Genomic DNA, 25,514 nt, shown 5'->3' with positions numbered 1-25,514 from the left:
ACAATGGCTTTTGTATCTGAGACTTATCATGCAAGCCTAAGGTTAATGTCCTTCTTTTACTTCTAATATTTCCTTCATTTTTGGTCTCATCCTACCCTTGGCATATGTGTTTCACTTTCTGGGTTGATTTTCGTGGAGCATGTGTAAAATGAAGATAGCCTGTTGTAGGAAAAATTAATCTGAGATTAAAAAAAATCCATTTGGCTAACAGATTTTTAGAGCTTGCATCCACATGATTAAAGATAAGGTTATAACATCTCCTTAATCCATTCTGAGCTAAAATCTCACATGAGGCTGGGTTGAATAAATATTCCCACCGCAAGCTACACATTTGCTTATTTTCTGCCTTTCGAACACTTGCACTCATTTATCTCCGAGTGCTCTGTTGGGCTGCATTCAACATGCTGATAGGAGAGCTTTTAGTTAGCCTTCTAAGGGGTGCTTTGCAACACGGCTGTTTCGCGTCACTCCATACCACATTATGAAACTTGTTGGCAGTGAAAATATTTATAGTGAGAGGGTACTTTTTTTTGTTCACATCTCTGTTGTTGTTGTAGTTGCTGTCATCTTTGTGATTGCTTCCTTCTCAGGGCAGTGAACCATCTAACAGCAGCATCCCCTAAGTATCTATTTTGAGGGTGAGAGGCTTGCCTTCTTTGTGTTGTTAGAAATGGGATTTATCCATGAAAATTGACAACTGAATTGTCACCTTCCCCTCAGGTGGTTTCCTAATTATAATTTGTTCTGTGCAGTGTCAGGAAATAGGAGAAGAGAAAAACAGAATCTCTTTTACTGCCGCCAAGCAGACAGGATCAGGACAGCCTAGGAGCCGAGGAAAGAAAGTCACGCTGGAAATAGCTCAAAGGTGCTGGCCGGTGGTGAAGATGTGCTAGCTGGGAAGGTTACGCAGGTGCTTCAAATTGCCTCTAGCCTTAAGTGAACTTGACTAATGATGGGTTCGATGATTTCTATCCCAGAATAGGCTGGTGCTCTGGTACTTTGTTAAGATTTGAAATTACCTTTCTGAAAGCGCCATCTATTACTGTAACTCTGCACTCAAACTCCCATTTTTAAGTAGCCAGTGGAGGTCAAAAGTGTGACACTCAGATGGAGAGCAATGAATTAAAATTGCCCTGATGTTTTAATTACCATGCTCTAGACAGCATAGCTTACTTTAAATTGCTGTGGGAAACCACTAGTCACATATGAAACCCTGGTAGTTAGTCAACTTTGATGGGTGTGTGGTTTGGTGGTTGAAAAATGATCAGGCTTAGTTAGACATGCCTGGCCATCTGGCTTGTCAGTGTTTTGTTTCACACATAACCTTCCACTTTTTCCAGGATTATGTGGAGTTTGGAGGGAAACTGAGGTAATTACTGTTTGCATCATGGGGAACTTCGAAGAGTCCTTAATTCACAAAAAGTTCAACATTCCAATAAAAAGTGCTGTCTGTTTAAAACAAATTTTGAGCTACTGCCTCCTCTGTCTCTCCCCCTCCTCTACCTCTCTTTTCTTCTGTCTTGTTTATTATCTGTCAATCTCTTCATTTCCCACCATCAGCATATCTCTTTCTGTCTCTCACCTCTGCAACTTTCTTTCATTTTTTCTCATAGCCAGGCTACTTGTACTTTGTCAAAAAAAAAAAAAAAAAAAAAGCAGCACTGGGCACCTGCGTGGCTCATTGGGTTTGGTACCAGACTCTTGGCTTCGACTCAATTCATGATCTCCTTGGTATTGAGATCAAGCCCCTCCTTGGGTTCCACGCTCAGCAGAGAGTCTGCCTGAGATTCTTTCTTTCTGTCCCTGCCCCCACTCATTTTTTCTCTCTCGTTCTTTCCCTCCCTCCCACTCTCTCTCCCTCCCTAAGATAAATAAAAATCTTTTAAATAATGCACCGGGACACTGTTTCTCAGATACTGGGAGCAAGATGCACACCATTCTCTTTTAATAATTAAGTAAACCTCAATTATCTAAACGTGCTACTTCAAAGAAGCTATGTGAAGGTGGACAGTGGTCAGCAGCCACAAGCTATGCTAAATTGGCTTCATACTAATCTTAGAAGGAGTTATCACTTCACTGGGAAAAAAAGTGATGTCACTTGGGAAATTACCCAACACTGTCATTTTACTGAGTAGGTGGAAGGTGATATTTGGGAAAGATACCCTTTTATTTGCATTTCTAGAGAGCAGCCTCCTTTACTGTATATTTATAAGGTCACAGTTGTCTCCCCACTAAATGCCTGAAGAGAGATTATATCTCTTTGCGTCCCTGACATCTTCCACAGGATGGCTTTGATGAAGTGTTAGGTGAACACAACCGATCAAGAAACCATCACTACAAAGAAAATAGATCAGAGCATCTAGCTCTAATAACAGTGTGGCATCTCCTCAGACAAATTAGAGTCACTGCTGCATTCTACTCCGGTGTTAGTGGTCTTTGGAAAAGCCTCTGGTTAGAATATCCCCTTGGATAGATGTAGGATTTTAGTTTTAATTTTCTTAATACTAACTAGAACGATGTATTCTTAAATCATAGGTGATATGTAGTATTTGTAATTAGTAATATCTACAGAGTAATGATAGTAAACATTATTTATACTACACATACGTGGGCACATACATAAATGGGAAATATACAAGTAATTTATTCTAAAACCTAAGAGAAACTATCTTGCAATTTTCTCACATTTTTGGTACTTCCTATATCATTTGCCTAATCCAAATGACCAATTTTCAAATCTGTAAAGTTTTCTACCAGATGTGGAGAAGCCAGAGCTCCTTAATATGCTTATTGATTTTGCTATGGAGCTAGATTAGATCAGAATGAAAACAGAACTTTTTCTTTGAGGTATAATAATGCCAGCCTGGGTAAAGAGGATTCTTTTAAGTAGGAGCACACACAATGTAATTTTAGAGAGATAAAGGTGAAAGATGGCTAGGGGACGACTAGAAGAAGTCAAAATTAAATACAGGTATGGGATTCTTTGCTTTCAACAAATCTGACAGACATAAAACAAAATGATCACTATACTTGGCATAGTAGTTCTTCAACTTTCAAAAATGACTTACTTGAGTTTCATTTAAAATTTGATTGCGACTTTTAAAAAAAGTATATTTATTCACTATAAGAAATGAAATGCATCTTCATAGCTTTGCTTGAAGTTTGAAGCTTTACTTTCAGCTGGGAAATTATCTTTTTTATTAATTTTATTTTGCTTTCTATGTATGAATATGAACATGTGTGAGAGTCTGCTGAAAACCTGACACCTAATATCTGTAACTCATTGCTCCAAGATGCACGGGCTGAAAATGATGACACTGAATCTCATGGTTTCTTCATTTGGGAAGATGGTTTACAGCTATAGCTGTTTTCCTGCCCTTGGTAGCACAGAAATCAAGAATTATAACTTATTAATTACTCAAAGCACAATAGGTTAAAGGAGCTATCTTTGCAATCCATGGAGGATCATTATGGCAAAAAAGAGCCCATAAATAAGCACAAAGTTGCCTTTAAGCTGAAGAGAAAACAAAATGAAATTTTTCTTTGAATGAATGTTACACTTGCTTATATTAAAAACATTTAAAAAGAGTCTTGGGTAGGAGAAGATTGGAAATTTTCGATGAACTTTCAGGGATGTTTCTAGTAGGAAAATTGGGAAATTATAAAGGCCATGCCATTAAAACACATCAGTTTAGTGTCTGGAATGTTTTCATGGAAATAGTAATACTATTAGGAGGTCATTGTAGGATAATGTTAGTAGAAATGTACTCCCAACATTTTTTATAACCTCTGGTCCATATATGGTTAATTAATTTTGACTACGACTTTGTCTTGTCCACAATTGTTTTGAAGATCAATTTAATCAGACCTAAATTGTCAACTGTATCTACTTATCTATTTCTGGCCTAGAAATGCAGATGGCTGACTCATCCATCCTTCAAGATTCAAGAATATAGACTCTGTCTATATTCCTTCTTCTTCCTTAGTAATAAACCTCAGTATTATTTGAGATGACAATGTACATGGCTGAAAGACTACATTAAAAGAATATTTTCTTGCAACTAGATGTGACCATGAGACTATTTTGGACAAAAACATATAACTGGAGATGTTATGTGCAAGACTGGGAAGGTGCCTTAGAAGGACTTCATCCCCCTGGAAAATGTGCCCCTTTGTCTTTTTCCAGATCTCCCATATTGTTGTCTCAAGTGAGTCTATCCTTGCTAGAGCTTTGATAGCATTTGAAATCATAGGTGATGTTGAAGATAGAATTGACATGCTAGTATGGTAGACCTCGTGACAATGGGACCGTGATTCCAGCTCTGGGCTGTTTACCTAGCAACTTATTTTATATGAGAGAGAAATAAACATGTTTTTGAGTAACTATTATTTTGAATTTTCCATTTTTGGAACAAACCAATTCATAACTGGCATTGCATAAAAGCCAAACAGAGGGACTGAACACTTAAAACAGTATGGATTTTTGAAACATCACTTGTAGGAACTAGTCAAAAGATGTGATTCTAATAATTTCTCATAACCCTGTGACAGGGTGACTTTTCATAAATTACATTGCTGGAATAGCATTTTTTTTTTAAAGTAGAGATCTGATTCCATTAGTTCTAGCATCATATCCTTGGCCATTTGGAACCTGGCATCTGAAGAACAAGATCGGGAAGAGAATATGATGCCCACATCCAGCCAAGACTTGCCTCTAATAGGAATCCATGCATTATGGAGGGATGTCAAATCTTTCCTGAAGCAACTTTGTTAAAATCCACCTGTGGTGCTGCCATTGGTGATATTCTCTTTCTTTCTCAATCTCCACAGGAAGCAGTCAACCTAAAATATAATTACATGTAAGAATATATGTAATCATGGTAATTGGATGATGATATGGTGGCAGGTGATGTGATAGCAGAAGTTCCAGGGAAGGAATATTAAAAATGGTAAATTCTGGAACAAATCAATATTTCCAACAATGTGCAGTGAAGAGAACTTACCAGGCTATTTCAGCCTGTAAAATATTTTGGAAATTTTGCAGAAGGTATTTTATCACACATGCTTAACCAAGAAATAGGCTCCTGGTTCCAGGTCCCCAAAACTGAAGATAACATAAAGATGGATGCGGTAATTTTCTTTCCAGAGGGAGATGTCTGGGTCAAAGAAAGATATTAGTGCAGAAACCAGTACAAGCTCCACTTATTTATAGCTTACAGTCCTATTCAATATAAATTCAAATATTTAAAAATCATATTGAGACCTATTAACCCTGGATGAACTTCACCAACATTTTGGACCTCTGGCTGAACTTTACCCTTTCAGAATCTTTACCATTTGTTTTCCCTTTTCTATTCTTCCATGTCGATCCAGGAACCAGGAGGAAGGACTAGAAAGAAAAAAATAGACAAATGCTTACCTTGGCTGCTTCTACCAACCCTTGAGATCTATAGCTAGGAGAGATACCTATTAACAAAGTGACCAAATTCCTCATTTCTCTGAACAACAGGGAATAGGTGTTAGGTGAAACCATGAAAAACTCTTGTCACAGAGACCTTGTTGAAGAATCAATGACACTTTCTCTATCTGACTCATTGTTGATTAAAGGAACATCTCAGTTACTACATTGCAGGTACCTGAGACTTGGTAACACTGGATTTCTCCTTTTGTATCACCCTATTCTTCCAAGAGTGCAATAATAGTTGTTAGAAAGATTCTGTATATTTTATTAGTGTGTAAGAGTTATTGTTAGAAGAAACAAGATAAATTTAGATAGGTATTCATTTTATCTCATCCTTATGCCCTATCTTTTCTTCAGCTGTAAAGCAAGTGGAATTATGAATTCTGCCCTCAAGCCATACAAATTCCTTTGCTTTCTTATAAAAAAACAAAAACAAAAACAAAAACATGTCTTACTCTATGCATTGTTTTCACCACTCTTTTTCCCAGGAAACCCTTCTTTTGCTCCATTGCTGGGGGGTATCTGCCTCTTGTCCTCCAATTAGTTTAAACAACAGGTCTTGGTCATATCTTCTCCAAATTTCCAATTATTTATTTATTTATTTATTTATTTATTTATTTATTTATTTTTAATTTATTTTTTATTGGTGTTCAATTTACTAACATACAGAATAACCCCCAGTGCCTGTCACCCATTCACTCCCACCCCCCGCCCTCCTCCCCTTCTACCACCCCTAGTCAAATTTCCAATTTAAATAGATGTGTTCTCCTCAGTGACCTTTCAGTATTTCATTTAGACCAGTTTCCCCCACCAAAGTGGTTTCAAGTATATTTACATATTAAATCATCATACCTCTAAAGCTGGTCTATCTCATTAATCCTTTTATCTACAGTTCCTAAATTTACAAATTAAAAAAAAAAAAAGATCTGGTCATATAGTACCAGTATAGTATCATATTACCTGAATTAAATGATATTTATTTATCTCACAGGAATCTTATGAATCACCCTATTTGTGTTAATAAATTCTTGTTTATTCAAAATATGAAAGCTAAAATAAACAGCAAAACAGCATAGCTTTTCCTCCTTTGTAGAAGAGAAAAAAAGTAAATAAGGAATTTTTGTCAAGTAAGCCTCTTTCAGGGAATCAAAGTATCAGCACAGATTTAACTTCACCTTCTGGAACATCTACATCTGTAGTCTTATACAATGAGAATTAATATACCTACAGCACTGCCAGAGCCTGAAAGTGGCTTCTGAATCATTAAGCAAAGATGGTATCTTGTTCAGTAGCATTTCTGTTTAGTGCACTTCATTGTGCCCTAACTTTTTGAAAACTGAAATTCATATAGACCGTGGCACATAGTGTGCTATAATATTTAATTAACCATGATACTCTATTTTCAATACTCTATTTTGTTGAACTATAAAATAATTATAAAGATAGCAATGGTTCTCAGAGAGAAAATAAGTTTGGATTTTGTCTTATTTTCTTCTTCACATTTTTTAAAAAAGATTTTATTTATTTGTTTGACAGAGAGAGAGAGACAGAGAGAAAGAGACTGAGAGAGAGCCTGCACACACAAGCAAGGAGAGTGGCAGGCACAGGGAGAGGGAGGAGAGGGTTTTCCACAGAGGAGTGAGACCAGTGTGGGACTTAATCTCAGGACTATGGGATCATGACTTGAACTCAAGGCAGACGCTTAACTGACTGAGCCTCCAGGTGCCCCTCTTGTTCACTTTAAGAAGTTCCTGGCTGTGTCCATGTGAAGGACTGAGCATTTCAGTAGCTTGTCTCTGTGCATTCTATTAAGAGACCAGATAATTGACGGTGACAGGGAAATGCACAGAGCTTTGATAATTGGGAAAGCTTGGCAAGTAGAAGGGAAAATATGTAAAGCTGAGTTTACAAGACATTAAAAGTATCTCTTCGTTTTTATTGTGTGACCATAGTGCTATACCTGCAGTTGTCCTTTTCCACAGACAAACCTCACCTGGTTCAACTGAAGCAATTTTGCACCCCTTGTGCCCCCTCCCCCGTACTCACCAGCACACACATACACAGACTGGGATATTTTCTGTTGTCTGCAGTCATTTTTGACTGTGACAAATGCAGGTTGTGCTACTGGCACTTAGTGACAGAGGTCAGAGATGCTACTAACCATTTTACACTGCATAGGACATTCCCTCCCCCTACCACACCCGAGGATTATCTGATCCCAGAAGTCAATAGCAGCAAGGTCAAGGAACCCTGTCTTACAGAGATTTGACATTTATATTGCTAGCGAAATACCTCAAAAGTCGGCCTCTGGTGTTTGGTAAACCAAACTCTAGGCATGAGACTGGCTCTCATGGCCTGAAAGAGATCTAGGATCATATCTAGTAAACATGGAAAATGTTAAAGTAACACTTAACTTTGGTTATCTTTTTTTTTTTTTAAGATTTTATTTATTTATTCATGAGAGACAGAGAGAGAGAGAGAGAGGCAGAAACATAGGCAGAGAAGCAGGCTCCATGCAAGGAGCCCAATGTGGGACTTGATTCTGGGACTCCAGGATCACGCCCTGGGCTAAAGGTGGCACTAAACCGCTGAGCCACCCAGGGAGCCCCACCTTTTTTTTTTTTTTTTTTTTTTTAAATTCATAGAGACACATAGAGAGGCAGAGACATAGGCAGAGGGGGAGAAGCAGGCTTGCTGTGGGGAGCCCAATGTGGGACCAGATCTTGGGACCCCGGGGTCATGCCCTGAGGCAGATGCTTAATCACTGAGCCTCCCATGCATCCTTGTTTTTTCTTAATATATGGTTGTTTACAGGAATATTGGCCAGAGGTAACTCATAGACATGTAAAATCAGGAAGAACCCTGAAAGGTTATAAAAATCACTCCTCCTGCCCCCATTTTCTTCTATTTCTCTAGTAAAGTATGCTGATGATTTCTATGGTGCCAGGTCAGGGATAGCAGGCAGGTCTCCACTGTACTTTGTCATTGAATGCTATGGAGATATGGGTGGAGATGTTTCTCTGATCTGCAGGCATCCTCAGAGAGCCTATCTGTATATTACCTACACATACATCTCCAGACACACTTGTAAGTAAGATGCTTCTTTAAGCAAATACCAGCAGACAAAACAGCATTGTGTGCCAAGTATGACATGTAAAATTTTTGTTTTGTAAATAATTTCACCTTTACCTTGTGATGTAATTTGGGCTCATTTGATTAACCCTATTTTATGGATACAAGAATAACCATGGAGAGCTTATCTAGCTTGATGGGAATTACATGTATTATTGCTATTTTGGTTGCTATTAACTGTCTAAAACTCCCAGTTTACTCTTGATTTTTTAATAATATTTATTTATTTATTTTAGACGGGGGAAAGGGCAGAGGGAGATGGACTGAGAGAATCTCAGGCAGACTCCCCACTGAGCTTGGAGTCTGATATGGGGCTCCATCTCAGGACCCTGAGATCACGACCTGAGCTAAAATGAAATGCTGGTTGCTTAGTCGACTGAGCCACCAGGTGCCCCACTCTTGAATTTTTATGGTTCATAAGAAATGTGGATAGACTTGTTTTGTTTCCCTCCTGCCCCGGCACTTTATACACCCATTTTTGAATCAGGATGTCAAGAATGTGACTTGACAAAATTATGATGGTCTCAGGACCCCTAAGAAAACATCACCGCCTTGTTGCATTTGCGTACATCCATGGTAGTGCAGTGAAGGCAGTGAATATAGAAAATAGGTAGAAAAATAAGGAGAGGCTCCGATCTAAATCCTATTCCTCCCCTACTTTGATGCTTTCATGTGTATATAAAATAGGGTTCCCACTCAGAACATGGCTGGGAAGGTGGTTGGATGACTTGAAGATCAGAGTGGAAAAGACTCAGGAATTACTAAATCAATAAACATTTTCTAGATTTAGATGATTTTAAAATGAAAGTCCATCATAGAACCAAACACTGAGTCCTATGAAAATGTAGACCAGCTTGGTCCAGAGTTACTTAAAACTTCAAGGCATTATCTGAAGGAAAAAGAGCATGAACTGCCTTACAAAAATCTTGAATGTTGGAGGAACTTGTGTCAAGATAGAGTTTGAATATTATTCAAACACTTGAATTTAAAATGCGGTGGAAAAGCATGTTCTAAATGACATAGAAAAGTTTCAAGGGCATCTCATAACCACTCCTAACATCTGCCAACTATGAGAGGTGTAAAATATTAGGTCGCCCCACTTTGCCTTGATATTGCATCTCACTTATTCACATTGGTCTAGACTGGATCATGTTGTTCCCCTTCAGTCAACTTTGTGGCTATAAGAATCCTATATTCTGTTTGGTCACATGTGTCAACATCTGGATTCTGAAATACAGTCATTTTTACATCAACTTTAGAAAGTTAGAGATAAGAAGGCAAAACAATGTTTATGATGGTAATATTTTACGTATTAAAGGTTGTTGCAAAAATTCATGAGCTTATATATGTAAAGTATCACACATCTAAAAGCCCAGTATATAAAGAGATTTAATAAAGCAATAGTAATAAAATCAATAACAGATACATTTTTTGGAACATATATTATACAAATTTGACTTGCAATCCACACATTGAACTCCACAGTTCTCAAGATGGTTATTACCACTCACAGAATGTTGAAGGTGTTTGGTTTTATGCAATTAAAGAAATGAAAGATGAAGGAAAAAAGAGCTGCAATACTTGATGATAATCTCTGTCATGAGTAATTTAAAGTTGAATGAAACTCCAGATTTTAGACAAATTGAAAGTTTTTAATCATTATTCAGTACTTTGAAATAAATAAATACTATTAAAAATCAGTATTGAAGTCCAGCCATCCTAATTCAAGCTGAGATATTATCAAGGGAAGAAATAAGTATAAATTGAAGAGAATGATGCTTCAAAGAATGAACCTGAAAGGGTTATTCATTCCTTTTCCCTCTTTTGGGGATCCATATCAATAAAGCTTAATAAGAACTAAGAGTGAAATTACTGCTAACTGTGAACTTAATAATGCCCCACTGGGAGTTCATTAATATCTCAACAGGTACACTGAAGCATTATCTTAATTGCACATGATACTTTCAAAAACTGCATTTTACAAGTTTTGTGGAAAATGCCCTCTGGAATTAATACATTTTGAATTTCCTTTCCTATCTGTGCAGATTCCCAGGAACATGGAACCATACACTTCATTCACTTTTACAAAAATAAGAAGTTCCCAGTCAGAGGCACTTTCCTTCTAATATAAAGACGAAGGAATTCAAAATGCATTAAACCAAGTTCAGGGCTTCCATTTTTTTCTAAATAAGTGAAATGGTTCTTCTATTTTTGTAAATATTGAATAGGAATAAGAATAGGAATCTATTTTGAAGAGAATCAAGTTTGTGTTGGAGTAGTGGTAACAATTTGGATTTAAAAATTATTTATATTAATGTAATCTAGTCCGAATCTGGACTTGGGTCTTCAGTTATTTTGGCAGATACAGACACTAAAGTGATGCTTAAAGGAGTGTTGATTCTAAGCCCAAGAGATCCCTTGCCTAGAAGTATTTGACTTTGTAGTAATTATGGAATGAAATTAAATGTGGAGTTCAATCTTGTCAACACTTGAAAAGTGAAAGTGCATCACACACTCATTTGATTTTCTATTAAACATGACATAGAATTATTTTCTGTAGACTTGTTTAATATATTCCTTCTTTTTCCCTCTATTTTAATTTGATAATGGCAATGTTAACATAAAGCAAAGGCATTTAACTAGAACCAAGGGCCTGGGATGCCAAACACTAATTGCTTCTTGCATCTGACATCCAAGCCTGGTTGTGGAAAGGAGAGAAGCTAAGGAGACAGCAGGGCAGAATGACCCTATTTAAAATGATAAATTTAAGTGTATTTTGCAGAGTTAGATTGAACTCTGGGCACTGCCAGAGGTGCCCAGAGTTATCAAATCTTGGGCCTAAGAGAAAAAAAAAAAACAGAATGAACAGTTCTAAATGATTCCTGAGGTCCCTTTACCTCTGAAACCCCAACCAATGTCAGCTTGTCCTACATTCCAGTGATGAGGAAGGAAATCTTAGAGAATAGTGTGCCAAGGGAGAAAAAAAAAAAAAAAGTGCAAAAGAAAGCATTTGCTTCCATGCCTAAAACTGCCAATCACGGGTCCCCAAGGGAGGTATGATTTCCAATTCCTATGGGTCCCTCGGACCATACCAACCAAGAAGATAAGGGTTTCTGTTTTCTTGAGATTATTCTATTTCATTCATTTGCTGGCTTACTCATTCACAGTGCTATCCAGTGGGGATAAAATGAGGAACAAGGTCCTTGCTCTCCATGGGGTTAAGTTCTCCTCGAGAAAGGAGAGAAGGGATAAACAGAATGATGGGTTTATTGCTGTTTTTATTCTGTTTGCTTTGTAATATTTAAAAAAGGTCAAGAAAGTTAGCTTCTACATAGCTTTCCAATGACAATTTTCAGGTGTGAACTGCTCAAAAACTTGATTACTTGAAACTAGTTGCTATCTTGTGATTATTGTCACCTGATTCATACCTTGGGTGAAATAATTGGAGAAACTGAGATTTTCTTTGAAAATCTTGGTGGAGGGTCTTTTTCAACTCTTTGAAGACAGAATACTATTAGTTCTAGCTAAAGACTGTTTTCTTTCTTTCTTTCTTTCTTTCTTTCTTTCTTTCTTTCTTTCTTTCTTTCTTTTGTTGCAAAATAAGATTTTAACTGATAGTCTGAATTCTTCATTTGACTATACATTTTTCAAGATAAGAAATAAGAATAAGTACTAGTTGACTTTAAATGCTCACTGTTGAGAAATGTGAAAAAGGAAAGCTATTTTCGCCACTATCATTTTTGTTTTCCTGGATATTCTAGCTGATGTAATTAGAAAATAAAACTAAATTAATTTTTATAATATGACTTCCTTACCTGAAAATCCCAAGGAAATAAACTGAAAGCTATTAAAACTAATAAGAATTTTAACAGGGGTGTAAGTCACAAAGTAAATATACAAAATTAATAGATTCTCATATACCAGCAATAAATAGAAAACAAAATGAAAATGTTATATCATTCATAATGCAATAAAAATAACAATTATCTAGAAATAAAGTTAATACCAATTATCTAGAAATAAAGTTAACAGTGTGCAAGGCCTACATGGAAGCAATCATAAAATTTTACTAAGAGAAAAGAATGAACAATAGAATGGATGAAGATAATTATTTTCCCATAGGGGAAAATAAAATATTGTAAATGTATCAATTCTTCCCAAATTAATTTATAAATATAATTCTCATCAAAACCTTAATGGAACTTTATTAGAAACTTCAAAAAATTATGCTAAAATTTCAGCTAGAAAATTAAATATGTGTGATTGCCTATGGCCGTTTTTAAAAGAAAAACTATGAAGAGAGGATACATTCCAACTAATACAGCCCTAAATACTCTACACTTATAAGAAATAAAATAGTAACTCTCCCTAGACTTGGAAGATAGAAAGTGAGATAGTAGAGAATACACCCCAAAGATCCAAGGATATTTAAAAATTTAATATGTGACAAGAGATGGTCTTTCCCATCAGTAAAGAATGATTAATTATTTAACATATGGTGCTGGGGCAAGTAGTTAACCATTTGAGAGAAGTCACTGTAGATTGTTGGTCTACTTTCATAATAATCCCAACTAATTTCCATGTAGGGAAATATTTAAATGTAAACCTCAAATATTCCTGTCACATTGGTGGGGATAGAGGCTTGAACAAAATTCTAAGAAAATACTCAGGGACATCTACACAGAATTAGCTTTGAATATTCATCTTCTTCTTTTTTTTTTTCTAGTGGCAAAAAGTTGGAAAATGTTTAAACATTTAACAATGAACATTAGGTTTAGGTTAGGTTTAGCTAGGCATATTATACAATATGAGAGAGAGAGAAAGTGAAATGAAAGGACAGGGAAGGGTGGGAGGAGAAGAAATTGAGATTCACAATTGCATAGTTTTTAATATATATGTGCATACCCACATGCACACACAAAAACGATAAAGAGAAAAAAATGTTAACAGGGATGAAGGCATTAAAGTTATTTTCTTCTTTTTGTTTCTCTGTTTTTCACAAAGAAATACACATTTCTAAGGAAAAGTACAGACTCATTCTAAACAATTACAATGGATTATAAATGTCTTTAATCCTATTTGAGACTCATCATTAACAAAAACCATGTTTATGTGATAGGCAAATTTTTATGAATAGTAGAGAGTAATAAAAGAAGATGAAAATTAAGTCCTGTGATAAAGATTAAAAATGCTCAGGGTGCCTGGATGGCTCAGTTGATTAAACCTCTGCTTTTGGCTTAGGTCGTGATCTTGGGGTCCTGGGACCTAGCCCAAAGTCCTGGCTCCCTGCTCAGTGGGGAACCTGCTTGTCCCTTTTTCCTCTGCTCCTCACCCACCCCCTCCTTATTATTTATCCAAATAAATAAGTAGAGTTTTTTAAAAAAAGATTGTATTTATTTATTTTGGAGAGAGTGAATGAGAGATAGCATAGACACAGAAGCCAGGGGAAAGACAGAGGGAGAGGGAGAAGCAGACTCCCCACTGAGCAGGGAGCCTGAAGAGGGGCTTGATCCCAGGACCCTGGCTGGGACCATAACCTGAGCCCAAGGCAGATGCTTAACCAACTGAGCCACCCAGGTGCCCCAATAAATAAAATCTTTAAAAAATGCTTATTATTATTATTATTTAATCAGAGAAGGGAATTCTCAAAGAGAGACGAAATATCTACTATTCTACAGCCAAAGTATTACTACACTAAATTTTCTTCATCAAAGGATCAATTCTGCATTTCCATCGAAGACTGGCAAGAAGAGAGGATTTCAGTAGCAGGAAGAGAAATTATTGCTAGGCTATCAAGGAGAATGTGGAGACTAATCGCTGAAGATGACTAATAATAATTTTGCCAGTTGTAGGCACCAGGTACAACACACACTTCAAAATAATTACGTGGTGTGCTTAAACACTGTTTTAAAAACAAGTAACTAAATATGCAACGTGATACTTAAATAAGTAGCATCATATTTCATAGGTTACATAAATTCCTGCAGTCTTTCTTCTCTTACTGCAAGGAGGCATGTCCTTATGCAGCTATATTTTTATCACAGAAATGAAATTCATTTGTTCTTTCCTTCCTTATTCTAACATATGCATAATGTAGAAATAAGTACACTGTATATAAGATATGTGCATGATCCTAAAGATACACATGAGTCTTAAACCAGGAGATATGTCTTATTTATAATGAAAAGACAGACCACAGATAATGACCACTTTTAAAGGATGCATGGTAGTGAGGGAAGAAATCTATTTTACCAAGATTTGCATCACTGAATTTGGAGCACAGTATAGAAAATCCACTTGCTTTGGGAGGGCTTCACAATTCTGATATTTTATCTCAGCTACATAAATGCAAATTCAAGTAGAGGGCTGGAAGTATCTTCATTAGCACAGTTTCAAAGGTAGAAAGGGATTTAGGCAGCAAAGGCATCTGTGCAACAGCATGCAGCTTTTACACTTCCACAAGTTGAAATTGATGGAAATGTATTGACATGCTTGGCTTCTTTCCTTTTTATTTCTTATATGAAAAAGTCTCTCTCTCCCCACTCCTCACCTCTCTCTCTCTTCATTCCTCCCTTAATCCCTTCCTTTTTTTTTCTGCCTGAAGTCTTTATTCAGTTGATGTTTTCCTTACCTAAAATTTATAACCTTGGAACTATAAATGAAACATAGGGAGCTCATTCTGTTAAGATATTTGTATAAGCTTCAACAAGGCATTTACATACAATGTTTGAATAACAGTCTAGGAATGATCACTAAAAATACTTTTAGTGGCTCTGTAGTTAATGCTGTGGGACTCCAGTAATCTACTTTCCTTCCTTGTTTTATTCTTATTAAAATGTTTTACCAGCAATTCAGCAAAGTGTCATAGTTAAGAGTTCAGAAGTTCGCACTGGGCAGTTTCAGGTGTGAGTACTGCTCTCTGTCTTACAATTTTGGATTTGAGGCACGGTCATATCCTACTTTCAAGTCTCAATTTCCTCTTATGTAAAATGAGATAGTAATAGTTTAATATAATAAAGAATATTTACTGATGGTTAGATAAATTCCTGCATATGAAACTTTTATTTATTTATTTTTAAAATTTTTTTATTTATTTATGATACTCACAGAGAGAGAGAGAGAGAGAGGCAGAGACACAGGCAGAGGGAGAAGCAGGCTCCATGCACCGGGAGCCTGATATGGGATTCTATCCCGGGTCTCCAGGATCGTGCCCTGGGCCAAAGGCAGGCGCCAAACCGCTGCGTCACCCAGGGATCCCCGCATATGAAACTTTTAGAACATAACTGACAGCAAGAAAAAGTTGGATAAATAATAGGCATTATGCCTAAAGCAATGATGACAGAAATATATAAAAATATGTTCTTCCCTTAGGACAGTAAAGGGAATGTTTGCAATAATGTGTCTTGGGAATTCAAATATGAGGAATGGGTAAACTTTGTAAGGAAACACACACTGTTCTCTGTTTTGATTATCATTACCTCCATGTGTGAATCAAGCAGTCTGTCCCAGCATTATGCTAAGCAAAGTGTAATCATTATTCTTATCCCTCAAAACAAACTTTTATTAATGATATTTCATTGAGGCAAAATAACTTTACCAAAGTAAACATTCATGAAGAGAAGCATCAGGCTTTGATTCCAGATCTTGTCAATACTAAATCCCATTTTATCTCCACTACACCTCATGACCCCTATCACAAAGAGTTTCTCCTGATAGGGAGACTGAGGCTTTCTCACACTGGTTTTGGGCATTGAATCAGTGACGGTGCCCCCAGGGTCATGGAAGAAAGTGCATCAAGGATGGGCTTCATGGTAGGTAATCAATCTACTCTCAGGGCCGTCTGACTTGAGAGTAATGTTGACAAGAAAGGTTGATAGAGAAATGAGCTTTACAGAGGTGGTAACCAGCTTCAAACAACAGTAAATAGGTTTATTTTGGGCAAACTGCACTGGAAGGAAAGGAATAGGTAAACATTGAGTAGGATTTTTCAGGGCTCAAAGAATCAACGTGAGTGGAACTTTGGCATCTTTGGAGCAGAGTTGACAGGCTTGGCTTGAGCAAAGATCAAAACTGGCTTTTAGACACTTGAGAAATCTGTATGATAAAGCAAGTGTAAAGCCTGGGAGAGTGCGCAAGCAGAGTTTTGTGAAATTGCTCATTCTTACAGCTGATTAATGGTACCAATCATAGGCTGTTGCATGCTAGTGTTAGGAGAACTATGGTAATAGTAACTGTGTAGAGGTCTTGAGGTTAGGACCTAAGGCAGTATCCTAACTAGTGGCTACTTTGGGGCTTCCTCTTGGGTATTTGGAATCCCAAGCAAACATTTTTTCTGGAGCATCTTTATGTGTACATAATTTGATTGAGCTAAAATCAGCATGCCAGGCCTCTTTAGGTAAGCCTAATCTCATATAGTCTTAAGAAACAAGTACTATACTAGGTAAAGGGAGCAATCTACATGTTAGGCTACTCTCCTGGAATCAAGGCCCTGCTATTGGGCCCTAGGATGATCCTCACAGGCATAAGTTCTAGAGCTCCTTGGGACATCTGCTGAATCCCATGAAGGGTAGAGGACAGCCCTGCATCTCTCACCACCCAAAGAGGAGCTTAGGAAATTTTGAGAAAGACTCTCCAAAGTGCAGGGACTGCTGAAGTGAAGGCTTTATGGCAAGAAACCCCCTGGCCTGGTTCTAAAGTGTTATTTCATAATATTCTTGTGAAGAATATATGAAATGATGGATGCAGCTTGTTTAGACACTTCCTCACAGATGATCAGTACTCAAACAATGTTAGATGACTAATGATATCCACCAATATTCATGAACCATGTCAACCAATCTCTATACAAACTCCAGCTAGGTAATTGTTTTTGTTGTGGTTTCTAATTGCTTTTGAGAAATAAAGCATGGGGGTAACTGGTTGGCTCAGTTCGTTAAGTGTCTGCCTATGGCTCATGGTCATGATCCCAGGGTCCTGGGCTGCCCACTCAGCAGGGAGCCTGCTTTTCCCTTTCCTTCTGCCCTTCCCTCCTATTTGTGCTCCCTTGCTCTCTTAAATAAATAAATAAATAAATAAATAAATTCATTCATTCATTCATTCATTCATTCATTCTTTTTTTAAAAAAAGAAGTAAAACATGATTCTGTTTATCAGAATGGTTACAAATTCTTTTCTCCTAACCACCATGACTCATGTGATTCCCTACCATCTTCATTACCTCTGAAGAGGAAATGAGAGGCCAAGGCACAAAAGCACATCTTTCGGTGCTATCTGAAAGTAGTTGGTTGCATTTAGGTAGTTTAGAGTTGCAGTGGGTTGTTTACTAAAACGTGCATCCTCTTTGGAGCTCGAGCCCTGTATTGTGAGTGAATTATCATCAGTATAAGTGAATCTCTTACATCCTGGTGGTGTGCTCTCTCATGTGGTGTTTTCTTTTCTTTCCAGATCCCCCAGATCAGTTATGCATCAACGGCACCTGAGTTAAGTGATGACCGGCGCTATGACTTCTTCTCCCGTGTGGTCCCACCTGACTCCTTCCAAGCTCAGGCTATGGTGGATATTGTAAAGGCCCTAGGCTGGAATTATGTGTCTACCCTGGCATCTGAAGGGAGTTACGGAGAGAAAGGTGTGGAATCCTTCACACAGATTTCCAAAGAGGCAGGTAGGAAGAGATTGCAATGGTCAAGATGACTTTCTTCGCTTGTCTGTGGCTTGTAGTGTTCTTTCCAATCTTCATTAAACCAACACTGTAGATAATCACTATATCCCTACTCTCATATTCCCTACTGCCTGTAAAGTAAATCTGTAAAGCCTTCATTTACAACACTTTGCCAGTTTTGAAGAGAATATTTTCAAAAGTGTGAAACAGCAGTCCTCTAAAGTATTAGTAGCAGAAAGGGAAATAAGAGAATATGTACTAAATTTGGTATCTTACTTCTGTGTAGTGAGTAACAGTGTGGATTGCAGCCTGCACACAGGAACCTGAGACACTATTGATAAATGTGCCTCTCCACACATGCCCTTCTTCTCTGCCCTGCTCCAAAGTGAGCAAATTGTTTAAAATTATGAGACCCTAGGGATCCCTGGGTGGCGCATCGGTTTAGCGCCTGCCTTTGGCCCGGGGCGCGATCCTGGAGACCCCGGATCGAATTCCCACGTCGGGCTCCCGGTGCATGGAGCCTGCTTTTCCCTCTGCCTGTGTCTCTGCCTCTCTCTCTCTCTCTCTGTGTGTGACTATCATAAATAAATAAAAATTAAAAAAAAATTATGAGACCCTAATCACGGTGGCTCTTTGCTTTGAAAAGGAATGACAGTGACACTCTGACTGACTTATCTAAAACCAAGGTAAATAAATTATCTAGACAGTAGACTGTATTTAGACAAATAGTCTTTGGAACTTTATTTTGACAAAGATAGTTCAATTAAGTAGCACTTGTAATAGATTATTTTGTAAGTTTCTTTAGCTCGAAATGGAATTAATGAGTTCAAATGTTTGGCCAGCTGGTTTCCATTGGACAGACTTTGAGAAATGAGATTAAAATCTTCACACTTAGGAATTCTGGCAATAAATATTTAGGCTTCCCCATATGGAAATATCGGTACAGTAAACATACATTTAAAAAATGCATGCTTGGATATTCCTGTAAAGTTCTTAATGCTAAAGTTAGGTTCTCAGTTTGGTTTGTAAGAATTTCATCTAATCTGAATGGTTATTGACTGGAATAGTTAGCTGACCATAAAGGTAAATACACAAGCAAGGTAATAGAAACAGAGGTCCTTTTCATGAGGAAACATGTCATAAATCCTGAAGACATGGTTTTGAATATTTGACTGTCATTCTAGAGATACACCTAGACATGTAATGCATCAGGGTATAGATGGTATATCTGCAAATGGCTACTAAAAGAAGGGAGCCAGGGCTTATATATATCCCATGATTTTAACTCAGTCCCTTATCATTAGTTTAAATTTGAATAATTCACTTGAGAGCTGGGTCATTTTTATACTTTTCCATCTGACTGAAATATTCTTACTCTTCATCCCTTTGACTAGATAACTCTTGATCGTTGACAGGTCTCATCCTAAATGCCATTTTTAAATGTATAAATGTACTTCAAACTTTCTTCGGTCTATTCGCTTGGCCTTGTATTTAGTATCTCCTCCCATGGCACTTGTCACATACTGGTATAATTTTTGTTGTTGATGTTTTCTGTCTTGTCCCCTAGACTCTGAGAGGAGATTGTGTCGATCTCATTCACTACTATAGTCCCAGAATCTGTGTTTCTAAGGAAAATATACTTAGTATAATTCAGTTAGAAATTTTCTGATTCGGAAAGAAACCTTAACTCTGGGCTTGTGTCAGGCGTACTAAAATATAAGAGTCATTAATAATGGACTTTGTGAATCTTCAATGAAATACCTTATAAGTTTTGATAACTACATTTTTATTTATTTCTTTGTTTCTTTGACTCCTGCTTTGACCCAAATACTAGAAGCCAATTTAGAGCAATAACTAAAATATGAGCATAACAGCCAATAGATAAGATAAAGAGAAAATATGGGTAAAATAGAAGATAAAATTCAGAGATACAGTTCAGATACCATCTTATTCTATGTAACTGCTGCAAGTGGGTCTCAAATTTAATACTGGACAAAGCAAAGATCACTACCCAATTCATTACAAAATTTACAGTGTCCATAAGGTCAAAATCATGTTGATTATTCAGTAAAGGACAGGGAAAAGACAAATGTTTGCTTTGAAACTTTTCTAACACTATATTTTATAGACAGGTCAGCGGTGAGTTTCATATGGTTATTTATTCCTGGTGCTACTTGGTGAAAACTTAAGATATAATATCAGAGTCTGCTGTATAATGACACTGCAGAAAGGAAACGCCCTTGCAATATGGTATTAAACTCCTAGCTCATAATTTTAGCTAAACATATGTTGAAATGGCCCAGCGCAGAAATAAAGATTTTATCATTGGCAGCCATTTCAGATGAGGTTCTTTAGTCTGAGAGCTTTTGAATTTGAGGACAAGAGTAACTAAAAAGACAGTTGCAGAATTGCAGGAAAACATTGAGGGTTCAGGCAATGGCTTGCAGATTAGTTCTTTTCCTGTAAGTATTATGATATTCATCATGTACTTATAATAAATTTCATTGAAACCACAGCATTTGTGCAATTAATATAAGTGAATTTACTCATATGCTTAACAAATACCCTGCTCCACCCCCAAAGAAAAAAAAAAAGAGGAGAGAATATTGCAATTTAAATGACATGCAGGACCTTTATTCACCAGTGTGTACATTACTTAGAGAAAACTTGGACGTGGGAAACATGATTGCATTGCTTCTTCAACTGTTTTCACTTCTCTGGCCTCATAATATGAGCATCTTGCTACCCCAAGCCTGACTTCAGTAGACAGAGATACATATTCATATGCCACAATCTCTAAAATAACCCCACTATTTTCTGATATTCATTCAAAAAAACAGCAATATGTTCTAGTTAAGAAACATGAAAAAAGAGAAGAAAAAATTGCTTTATTGGAATTTCTTGGCAGTATACATGCTTAAGGAAATTTTAAGGGTAATTTTAAATGTCTGCTTTTTTCTCTTGCCTGATGACTGTAGACTCTGGTCCTCAAAGAAAGATACAAGTCCACATGCATTTGTAGAAGGGATGGAGGGGCACAGAGATAAGCACTAGGGTGCCAGGAGGAGGTGGATTTGAGGAACAGGCACTATTCTTTTCATGTTGTAAAACTTTGGATACATGATTTAACTTTTCAGGTCTCAGGTTCCTCATGTAGAGAATGAGATTAATACCTGCTTTGTCAGGTTAGTAATGTAAATAATATCATATGTTGGGAATCGCCTAACACTCAACAATACCAAGTTATTATTAGTGTATCACACCAGTTGAGTTCCCCATAGAGGAGTGTTGCAAGGTTGCAGAGTTTTTGTCTCACAGAATTGAAGAATGAATCTCTTGGACAATAGGGTAAAGTGAAGTGAAAGTTTATTAAGAGAAGGTGAGAACAAAAAAGAAAAAGAAAAAGGTCTCTAGAGTGAGAAGGGTCCCAAATGCATTGCCACTGAGCCCTTTTATGGTCTTTTATAGAAAACTGACCAGGGAACTTGGTAAATATCTTTTCTATAATATTTATGACAAACATGGTAGACTTGTAAATATTATGAAAATATCTCACCTGTATTTAGAACAAACAAGGTGGATTTGTTATGTTCCCTTCTCTCTGGTTAATATCTTGTCTGTAACATTTTTCCACATCTGGGATTTCTGTGAGCCTGGTTGGGTAGCCCCTTACCTGTCTCTCCCTACCTAGCCTTGCCTATCCCTTACTCATTAGTAGAGTTATTGTTTGAGTTTTAAAAATTTGAAAATAATGCAAGTGATGGATGACACTTGCCTTTAGATATAACTACAAGGTTTTATATATTATATGTAGTTATATAAATTATGTATTATAGGTATATAATAGCTGAGTTGCTATTTTTGCTAATATGCCTTCATTATATTAGAAGCATAAGAAGAAAAAGAGGTTAGCTATTCATATTTTCCTATGTATGTACTGAGAGAGAGAGAGAGAGAGAGAGAGAATGAGAGTGAGAGAGCATAAGGTCATTGATGTTTCTATGTACTGTTAGCAGGCTTGAAGGAGTTACTTCCATGCTTTCTGAACAGTTTGACTTTGAAGATTATGATTCTTATCTTATTATCTTTATCTTTTTTCTTTATCTTTTTTTTTTTAATTTTTATTTATTTATGATAGTCACACACAGAGAGAGAGAGAGAGGCAGAGACACAGGCAGAGGGAGAAGCAGGCTCCATGCACCGGGAGCCCGACGTGGGATTCGATCCCGGGTCTCCAGGATCGTGCCCTGGGCCAAAGGCAGGCGCCAAACAGCTGCACCACCCAGGGATCCCTTTTTTCTTTATCTTTTTCTTTATCTTATCTTATCTTATCTTATCTTATCTTTATTAGTATCTTTAAGCCTTTCAGTGCCAGGGTAACTCAGTCAGTTAAGCCCTGAACTTTGGCTCAGATCATGATCTCAGGGTCATGGGATGGAGCTGGGCATCCTTGGCTCTGTGCTCAGCAGGGAGTCTGCTTGAGATTCTCTCTCTCCCTTTTCCTCTGCACCCCCCACAGTCTCACCCCTCCCCCAGAATAAATAATAAATACATCTTTTTTTTTTCTTTAAAGTTGTACCCTTTAAGATTACTTCTAAAATTTACTTTAGACCTTTAGACTTAAGTCCTGAAGCAGAGGCTGCTTAAGAACTAGAGCATGAGGTGTATCCACCATGCACATAGTCAAGAACATGAGTGAGCTCTCCTTTATCATGCTGTGGTAGAAGAAATCAAGACAATGATGTCTGAGGAAAGAAACCATGCTTCATCAGGAGACCATATAATTTGTTTGGAACATGGAAACATAGGCACACTTTCTCTAAGCTCTCAAAGAAAACCTCAGTAGTCATGGGAGATTTAAATATGCATGGATGCTGCTCCTTGTTGAAGAGTCCTTCAAAGAGGACTGTAACATGATTTTCTCAAATGATGAGATTTTTGTAAAACAGTTATATTTGCATAAATTGCCGTTTATTTGAATGAATGCACATGCAGTATCAACAAAAGCAATTTATTGCTTAATATCACAAGGAATAAGAGATTATTCACTCCCAATGTGCTTTAATATTCAAGTCAACATAGTAACCTAACTAGCCTAAATTAGACATATAGTCTCCTCTTTCTAAAGTGAAGGTAAAAACTAAATGCTTATGATAGTATATACAACCTTAATATATTTCAGACTTTTGAATCAAATTTCGTTCAAGGATTATGGGAGTAAGGGCATATGACTTTTGAGTTTGCCAGACAATTTTCAGGAGAATCACATGACCAATGTTTCACAATATAGCACAAATAGTAATGATTTGCTACTGCGTATGGTATCATGACAGATGTCCACTTTTCAAAATCTGAAATAACAGTTGAATTATCTTTTTGGTATTTTGTGCCAGTTACTTAGTACAGATATTTTAATTGGTCTTATAAAGCAATTATCATTATTAGATAAACTATAGAACTTAATTTTATTTAATACTTTGTCTTAATCTAGAATATTCTTTCCTAGAGTAATTAGGTGAGACTTAATCAACTATTAATAACTTTTTTTGCAAACCTCAGTCTCTTTTAGATCTCAAGAACTAGTTAGATTTGCTTATTATGGGATTCTGTTTTCCTTATTGGATTCTGCGCTTCTCCCTGTTTCAGAGATGCAATGTTTACTTTCATTTGTGTGGGAATTATCAGTCTTCCCCACCGTACTGTAACCTCTATGAGGTCAAGGACTTTGCCTTAGGACCCCATCATCTACCACAGTATTTGACATATAGAAGGCATTCAATAAGTATTTAAAAGAAGATGAGAAGAGAGAGAGGAGTTGCATGTCTTCCTTTGCCTTTTAGAAAAAGCCTGTAGATGAAACATTTATGATATATAATTTTGTAATATGTAATTTTGTGACTTGTGGGTCACAAAAAATTATATCCTACACCTGTTTGCTGTGGTTTAATACAGATGCCCTCATTCTGACTCTACTGTCTTCTTCTCTCTTATGATCCCCTCATAAAACTTAAAGCAGTGTGATGTAACATGTCTTTAATTCCATCTAGGTTGAATTGCAGATTCTTTTCCTTTTATTTTTTTGTCTCTGCCTGTGTCATGGTGAATATAGAAAACTCAGAGGCATTTTCGAGCCTAACTGCAGTGTTTCCCAAATGAAGTGTTCAGTGGTCCTAGTTTAAATACAGGTATTAAACATTCAAAGGCTAACTTTCAAAATGTAAAATCACAAGAACTCCCATGATATCATTTATCTTCAGTTGTTCTTAAAACTAAACTGTAAATTCCCAAGAAGAGGAATTATATTTTGTATTTTATTTTTTAGATTCTCAGTGGTTAGCACAGCATTTTATATTTTTACCCTGACTCCATTTACTAGCACATCTTGAGGGTGACCCCTTACCCACACCATCATTGCCATTTACTTCTGGGCAATGAGCTCCATTCATAGCTATATCTGTTCATACCTCCAGATTAGCCCCTCTGATGTAGTATTCATTCAGTTATGATGATAATCTTTCTAAAATAGAAAGAAGGCTATTTCATTATTTATCTCTGGTCTCTCTTTCCCCAGAGGAATAAGTAAACAATATCTAGCATGGCATATAAGTCCTTTCTGATCTAGTGTTTGCTTCAGTCATGAGTCTCATTCCCATACTATCCCTATCCTCTTTTATTCTCACCTCAGGCCCCCATACACTCTTTTTACCCTACCAATTCAACCTTCTGTAAGTATCAGGATACTCTGTTCCTTTGTCAACACTATGCTTCTGCCTGGACCACCAGCTAACTCTAGTTTATTTTTTTCAAAATACGACACCTTGGGAAAAGCCATCCTTGACTTAATCGTCCTTTGTGATCCTATTTTGGGTTGCTGTGTATACATTTGTTTATTTTAACAGCACTCCATTTTAAGTCTACATCCCTGAATAAATTCATGGAGAATGACCAATGACACAAGTCTTGAGGAGAAAACAAGCCTGCATATCACTATAGAGCTAAAATGGCCAGATGTTCATGTTCCCAGCCTTCCTTGAAGCTAAGGTACAACCATGTAACCCAGTCTTGGCTAATCAGACATACCCATCATAGATGATCCAAGAGCTGGGGGTACAGAGAAGCAGGAACAACAGAGAACCCATATTGTTGACAGTAGCTGCAGTGATATCCATGTTCTAGGGCTGGAGATGGCAATCAGCATGAGCTGGCAGCGGTAGTACAATCTCCAACTTCCATTCCAAGAGTAGCAGCAACAGTGCCCCAGTTA

The 25,514-nt window shown here is 36.9% G+C and overlaps 1 protein-coding gene across 1 annotated transcript in view; it reads left to right on the top strand.

Annotated features, from left to right (window-relative positions):
* GRM7 (glutamate metabotropic receptor 7) overlaps nt 1–25,514 on the top strand; it is an 827,750-nt gene that overhangs the window by 243,997 nt on the left and 558,239 nt on the right. The window contains 1 exon segment of the mRNA XM_025451007.3: nt 18,037–18,253. Within this exon segment, the coding sequence (XP_025306792.1) occupies nt 18,037–18,253 (217 nt within the window).

This window comes from Canis lupus, chromosome 20 (genome assembly GCF_003254725.2).
Source record: "Canis lupus dingo isolate Sandy chromosome 20, ASM325472v2, whole genome shotgun sequence".
In the NCBI taxonomy this organism is placed as follows: domain Eukaryota; kingdom Metazoa; phylum Chordata; class Mammalia; order Carnivora; family Canidae; genus Canis; species Canis lupus.
Note: the sequence above shows the minus strand (reverse complement) of the source record. Positions and strands in the feature narration are given on the sequence as shown.